The sequence below is a fragment of the Etheostoma cragini genome, chromosome 16 (genome assembly GCF_013103735.1).
Source record: "Etheostoma cragini isolate CJK2018 chromosome 16, CSU_Ecrag_1.0, whole genome shotgun sequence".
Classification (NCBI taxonomy): Eukaryota; Metazoa; Chordata; class Actinopteri; order Perciformes; family Percidae; genus Etheostoma; species Etheostoma cragini.
In genome coordinates this window covers 22,296,614-22,304,283 of record NC_048422.1, presented here as the reverse complement: position 1 = coordinate 22,304,283, position 7,670 = coordinate 22,296,614, and the positions used below count along the sequence as shown (strand labels likewise).

General features: G+C 43.1%; 1 protein-coding gene across 1 annotated transcript in view; it reads right to left on the bottom strand.

The window, feature by feature from the left end:
- Nucleotides 1-3,107: 3,107 nt before the first annotated feature.
- Nucleotides 3,108-7,670, bottom strand: part of cwc27 (CWC27 spliceosome associated cyclophilin) — a 29,458-nt gene continuing 24,895 nt past the window's right edge. Inside the window, exon 14 of the mRNA XM_034896140.1 lies at nucleotides 3,108-3,628. Within this exon, the coding sequence (XP_034752031.1) occupies nucleotides 3,460-3,628 (169 nt within the window). The 3' untranslated portion in view covers nucleotides 3,108-3,459. The remainder of the gene's footprint in view (nucleotides 3,629-7,670) is intronic.

Sequence of the window (7,670 nt, the reverse complement as noted above, 5' to 3'; positions counted from 1 at the left end):
GTTCATTCCTGATCAGTCCTGTCCAATTGCTGTGGTATTGGAAATTTCATGGGGCAGGCCTGGCTTGGACCTCGTGTGTTTGGCAAGACAAACAGGAATGAATCTGCTATTGTTAACAGCTCACTGCTCCATTTTCTTCCTCCGGCTGGCAGAGGCTCCTGCACCTCTGCACTGACATGTTATTTTCAAGATTTAACTATGATCCACAAACATTATGGCAACAAAAGTGCATCGCAGCGCTGCAAGACAAAACTGCTTATTTACAGTCTGTTCTAACAAGTGTGCATGCTAATTTTGCTCCGGTGTAATATATTGTGAGATTATTGTTCACAGAGGGGGGGAAACGATGAAGTGATGTATTAGGGAAGACTTGGCCTGGATGAAAAATAAGCTTATAAAGTAGCTGTGAAATATAATCAGTGACATAAGGACATGTATTCAACTAAAGCATATTAAAGGAGATGGGGGCCCTGATTCAGCTCGTGTTAAAGGATCACTTTACATTTTTTTAAAGTCTTAAAAAACAATACCTACATGTCCAGATGTACATTTAAAGAGTTTCTGAAGACTGTAAGATTTCCTCCTGTCCATTCTGGCTGTAAAGAGATCCCTTGCTAACAAAATGACCTTGCTCAACTTTTACCACAATGCAACGTCATCTATGTGCACATTACTGGTAGATTATTTTGTGCCGTCACAGCTATATTCCTACTGTATTCCTACTGACCTCTCGATTGTCGCAACAAAAGATAAAATAATTGCTGCCTCGATAAATGAAACAACCCCTCGAAAAGTCTGCAGTTTTCATTCTGTATAAAAATGCATTAAAGAAGATTACGTCTAAAGTTACCATGAACCTTCAGCAGTCTAAGTAATTAACATTGTATGTTCCAAAGGTACTGTTTACTTGGTCAGTGGCTCTTAGCGTCAGATACAGACGCAAAAATCACACTTTAGCGTCTGGATGGGCCGCACAGAGCAGCAGCAGCTGGTCCATGACTGGAAGACAGACCTACAACCAATCAGAGCAACGGATAGACCTACAACCAATCAGAGCAACGGAGTATGTGACCTATGTAGAACTTTTACCGAATCCCGTAGGAAGGACGTCAAAAAAGCCTCTTTCCGATCGATAAATGCCTTGATCGCGGTTCTCTCTTCTTCTTTTAAAATGAATGCGCTGTCGATATCTTCTATAACAGACGCCACGGTGGATTCTACAGATTCTCCAGCGGAAGCCGTCTTTGTTGTAAACAAATTCAACCCAAGGGCTCTTGGGTGACGTTGTTGATTACGTTGCTGTTGACCATCTGTCCATCATCCTATTAAGCCCGCCCTGACAGTGTGGTTGGTCCGAGCAGCTCTGGTTCGAGCATAGACCGAACCTCCCGACCTCTAGTGTTGTGGGTGAGTCTAAGTCCGGCTGGCACCCAGGCTATGCTTTTGTATAACAAGAAGAAAAAGCTCGGTAGGAATAATCCCCGCTGAAGTGTTGTGTGAAGTGTTGGTTGAATTTCTAAGAGATGAAAGGGATAATCTCGCTATATTTAGCCCTGACCCACAAGGTCAAGATAGTGGTTGTAGAGTTGCTTGATAATGCTATTACTATTCCATCTCATCCCTATCCCTGGCAGCAACATGACCAGCAGCAAAGAGTAGTATTTCCTGCTCTGAGCTGGGCAGGGTAACACCGGGGGGGGGGCACATTAAGTGTTTTCCTGGTGGTGCTGGAGAGGAATTACACTGTCTTGTATCCTTTTAACATAAATTACTCATGTATGCGGCAAGCAATGTCCTCAAAAAAGCTAATTTATCTGAGCATTTCTGTGTGTCTTCATGCAAAATGTTTGATGATTTCTTCTTTCAGCTTCTCTCTCAACGGCGGCACATCTCAACCTGACCTGGACCCAGAAGCACACGGAGTCAGTCGGATCACAGTATCACCTGTTTTAGATTTGCGGCAGCTCCGGCTGAGTCGGGCTCATAATGTAACATTAACTCTCTTTCCTGTTCCATATGAACATTTGAGCGTAATCCCAGAAGTGCAGTAAAAAATAGTGTGCTGGCCAAATGCAGCTCCTGGTCACACACACGGCAGTGGCAGATCATTTACCCCCGAAAACCACCGCAGTGAGGTAAAGTCTTTGGTTTAAACGGTTCCTTTTTACAAGCTCTGCCTGCTCCAGTGGTGACCTGAGCAGGACAGTGTGGCAGACAGACAGAGTGGTTAGACCATCACTGGGTCCGCCTCAGCCTTCAAGGAATGGTTTTGTATTTCGGGAAGTAAGGTTTTTTTACTAAGAATTAGTCGGGAAGATTGATTCAACTCTCAAGTCTTTTTAATATAAACTAAAACCAGAAGATTTTAGCTTAGCTTTAGCATAAAGACCGGTAAACAACGACAGAAAGCTGTCCATTGTTTTTGTTTGTTTAACTAGACAAAGTATTTCTACATGTAACCCCACATAAATATATTTAACTGCAGTTGTTGGTCTCTCAATCCAAACAATAATAAATCACTCAGTTTGGTGAGGTGGTGAAGTAGAGTGGGATCATGGGAGACAGGTACTTCTGTATAAGATTCCTTCCGAGTTCATCGTTCAAGAGTTTTCTTTTCAGCAGAAGTCTTCTCCTCCCTAAAACAAAACTGATTAAAACCCGTAAAACACTGAATAAAGCAGTTTCACGTTAAACATCTGTTTCTACAACGCTGGTCAGCTTTTCGGCGGAGGGTCTTGGAGCCCAGCTGCCGCTAACGTTTGCTCAGCGTGGGTCTCATTTTATTAACCCTTGTGTTGTCGTCGGGTCAAATTTGACCCATTTTCAGTTTTTTCATCACAAAAAATGGCCCTTTGAAATAAGCTGAAGATGTCAACTTAAGAAATATCAAATAACTTTGGAAAAAAACTTTTAAAAAGCCCCCACCACAATGAAAAAGTGACAAAAATGTCAGAAAAGCGATAACTTTTCTTCATGGTTGACGAGCAGACAACACAAGGTTTAAGACATTTCTGACAATGTCGCCATAAACTCAACATTATGCTTTTGGTTATGATTAAAAATAGATGGCAGGGCTGTTTGATTGTAGAAAGAGTCAAATCATTACAGACTTTTTATCAATGCTATTTATTTATTTTTGTTGCAAAAGTCAAAATTCTCACATTTTAAATGTTAGATAACATAAACAGAAGAAGTATGGCAAAAAAGCGTCACATTACACACAATCAAATCATGAGCTTGATCGTCACTAGGACCACAGCTGTGTGAGTGACTGAGCGTGGTCCGGCTGGAGCTGGTCTAAGGGAAGAAGCCTTTCCATCACACATTACAGGGATCGTATAAGCTCAGTTCAGCATCCTCAATCCAGATGTTGGAGCCAGGAGACAGTTCAACAACGTGGGGTGTGAAGTGGACAGGCAGGATGGGGAGGAGTTCCTCAGGGCTCGGGCAGGAACTGACCTACGACCTTACCTTGGCCTTCTTCTCCTTCATGATCTTCTTGCTCTCCTCCCTCCTCCGTTTATTGACGGGGTTGCGTGGGTCGTAGATCTCAAACGTGTCCTCGTCCTGCATGGCGGCGTCCTTGACTTTTCTGGTTTGCTCATCAAACTGCAGAACGTGGGCCATCCTAAATCAGATGGAGAGAGGGGGGGGGGGGGGGGGGGGGGGGGGGGGGGGGGAGTTCAAAGAACAGCATCAGAGGATCCACTAAATCACCGCTCTGCAGAGCTTTCACTAGGAGCCTCTTCTGCTTTAAGCAAGTTAGATTACAATATTATAATCACAATGGGAAATACTTGAAATTGAAAGACAGCAGGGTTTTTTTCCGCCGCTGCTAGTAAATAATATCTAAAGGATTATAATAAACTTCATTTGTATTCAAACCGGCAGATAAAAGGGGTTAGACTGACTTTTTTTAACATAGCTTTTTCGGGTGCCTGGTGAGCTCGCCTGGTGGAGCATGCGCCCATATACAGAGGCTCAGTCCTCGCCGCAGGGGCCGCGGGTTTGGTTCCGACCTGCGGCCTTTTGCTGCACGTCATTCCCCCTTTCATGTGTAACCTGTCCTACCGAATAAAGACCTAATGCAAAAAATCTTTTAAAAAATGTAGCTTTTTCTCTGCGTTTTGACACATTAACTGTATTTTCGGTCAGAAAATGAAATGAAAATGGATCTTCTAGGAAACTCCTGCCAGGGTGATGATTTTCTTTGTTGATCAAGTGTCGAAGTGTCGACATGGAAACTGAGTTTTTGGCTAATGTCAGAGTGTGCACCTTTACCTTCTAACAGAAGAGGATATTTTGTGTGGCCCAATCAGTGCTGCTTCTGACCACTAACGGGACTTTTCACATGTCTACACATACATGCACAAATGCAAATGTGACTTTATTGAGGGAACAGAGGAGTCAAAATCCACTATAAAGCAAACAATGCATCACTGCAGCCAGGTAGCTATGATAATAACGTTTGTTTTTTTCCAGACTTTGGCATGCCAATGACAGCGCTTCCATTGTGTTCCTACGTTTTCATTTGGAAACAGTGTCTGTGTGGACAGGGTGTTCTTTGAGAACGAAACACAAAGAGATGACAACTTAACATTAAAAGCATAAACCAATTAAAATATTTTTTAGACTGGCCGAGTGCTATGCTTGCAGTCATGCATTCACATACTTTGATAGTTCATTCGATGCATTGTGAATATGAAAACACAGCTTATTGCAGCTCTAAAGGAATCATCATGGACGTAGTTGAGTGTTAAATTATAGCGATTAGCTCAACTTCATTTCAACTAAGCCCAAAATATTTCCAGAATCCTCTGTATTGTTGTCTGTTGGAAGCTAATATGCAGCCACTTTAAGCCTATAAGGGCACACAAGGTGTTTTGAACACAGATTTTAAGCCTTGTTGGAATTTAGAGACACAAGAGCAGCCAGACAAAATGGTCACAGCATGAACCGAGTCTGGTTGGGGGATACACTACCATATTTAGACTGGTATTGAATTTATAGTAAAAATGACTTAAACAACCACACCAAAAACACTTTCTTTGACAGAGAAGCATTAAGCAGGTATCTGAATGTGCAAAGTGAGAGTTACAGTAATAGGGCTCATATTTTTCGAGGGATTTTAGCAGTTCAGAAATCCGGAAAGAAAGCCCCGCTCCCCGGAGAACAGACGCTCATGTGTCTTTCATTTCCCCAGTCAGTTTCTCTTCAACCCTAAGACAGATTAAAGAATCAGGACATTCCTCACAGGAGGTATCAGTGTCACAGATAAAACCCATTTTCTCCTACTGACACCATTCCTTCAGCTGCTGTGTGAATGCTATCAGTAAAACTAAACTAAACAGCGGGAGTGACTCGCCAGTTGTTTTCAGTAATGCTAACAGCAGCTCCATGGATAGCAGCCAGTCTGCCGCTCATAAAATATCTAACATTTATTAATAGTATCTAACGACTATTGGATGGATTGAAATTCATGGTCCCAAGAGGATGAATCCTGGCTATTTCCCTGACTTTTTCATTTAGCACTACTTAGCTAAATGCTAGCTCAAAGCACCGCTGTGCTTCAGTAAAGCTTCCCAGAGGTGCTCGCGTGGCTGTAGCCTGTTAACTGCCAGTAAACTCCATCAGAGCTGCGTGTTGGATGCTCAAACATCTTTGTTTTGAAAACCCCCCAATGTTGGATAAAAGGGGGGCTGTGTCTGTCAGTTTCTGTAACTTTCCGGAATTGTTGATCCGACTTTGACACGTAATCACGCTGGGATTGTCCAGCTGTGCAACGGTGAGGAAGGAGCCAGAGTTTGAACAACGAGTCCAACACTATAAAGGCCTCCCAGGAGAGACTGTCAGGAGAAACATGCGCAGTTATCCCCGTATTTTAACAATCCCCCCGCCTCTGAGATGGCAGGGTTTTCTAGTCGGACAACTCGTCAAAATTAGTCAAAAGTCAAATATGTTTTTTGGGAGCAATTTGTTAAATAGTATCAAGAAGAGAAACTTCAGCAAATTAGAGGAGAGAGAGAGAGAGAGAGAGAGAGGGAAGGAGGGAGGGGGAAGATGAATAAAAAGCTTAGACCCCTCTCAACCTGATGGTGAGTTATTAACTGGCTTCGTTGACTGCAGTTCATCAGACATTGTAATTTCTCTCGACGTCCATACACTAAACTAACTGCATCTACACTAGTAACACACTAGTGCGCTTTGCCAGACCATCCACACGCTGTTCATTGGCATTTCTTTAAACCAATCACAGTGAGATGCTGTTGAAGGAGCTCTAAGCAATGTCACGCGTGTTTTAGGTTACCTTGGTTGTCACAAACAGCAAATATCTCCTGGAAATATCTCCTGTATTCTGCATCTATTGATCATCAGCTTATTGATTATCAGCTTATTGATCATCAGCTTTACAGCTTTAAAGGGATTAAAGCTGATGATCTATAGACGTTCCACTTCCAGGATTGCTCGGGTCAACAGGTCTCTCTCATCTGCTAGAGATCACTTACATTTGACATGAGCAGTAAATAAAGAAACTGTGTATTCTATATTGTGTATTTTAGAGTACTGTGGTGCCTTGTCTACTGTGTATAGCACATGGTGTGTGGTATGCTGCTGCACCCCTACACTCCCAGCCGCTCTCTCAGGTCAGCTGACCAGCGGCTCCTGACGATGTCTAAAGCTAGGCTTAAGCTCAGAAGGGAGCGAGCGTTTGGCGTCGCAGCTCCAACCCTTTGGAATGGGCTGCCTCTGCACATTAGACCGGTCTCCTCTCTGTCCCATTTTAAAACTCTTCCTAAGAACCATCTCTTTTCTTTGGCTTTTAACACCAGGTAGTGTTGATCTTATGTGTATCCTTGCATATTGTTACCGTATGCTGGCGTTGCATTTTAGTTATTTTATTGAATTGCCTTTATCTTCATACGTGGTACCTCATCTTTTTATTGTGTTTTTATTGCGTCATTGATTTATTCTGTATTATCTCTTTGTGCATCACTTTGGAACCCTTGTGTTTGTTACAAACGTGCTATATAACTAAAGTGGATTGGATTGGATGTGCGTATATGTGTGTGTGTGTGTGTGTGTGAGTGTGCGCACACACTGCACTCTCTCCAGCGTTCATTTGAAATCGGCAGGAGTTGTGACAGCTCATCTAGAATGTCATGGCTAGACTCCGGCAGACCCTGAGGACTCCTGCTGTGTGAGCGGGCTGCCTCTGATAATTTGTCTAGCAGTCTGGGTGCTGACGGCCTGCCGGCCGTACGCCTCGCAGTCGCACAGCTCCGAGACGGCGTTCAGGGCTCATCAAAACCACTCTCTGCCGCCATGATGCCACGCTACAGAAGCCTCTCCATGTTTCATCATTACATGCTTCTTCTTTTTTTATTACCTTAAATCAATGCATTAGGTCACCTTTCACATCTGTCTGTAGCTTTTACATATATTTAAACAGTGACAAGATCAAATAAATGTTTTCAATTATCCTTTTTTCATTAGCGACACTTATTATTTATATTTTTTTGCTTGACTAAGGGGTTGGAAATTAAGGAGTACAGGAGGGATGGTAAGAGAAACTCCTTGCAATGAGAGCATGGACCCTCAATGTGAGTTTAGTGTTAGTGGAGACCGAGCGGGAGGAGGAGGAGGAGGGGGAGGAGGAGGAGGAGGAGGAG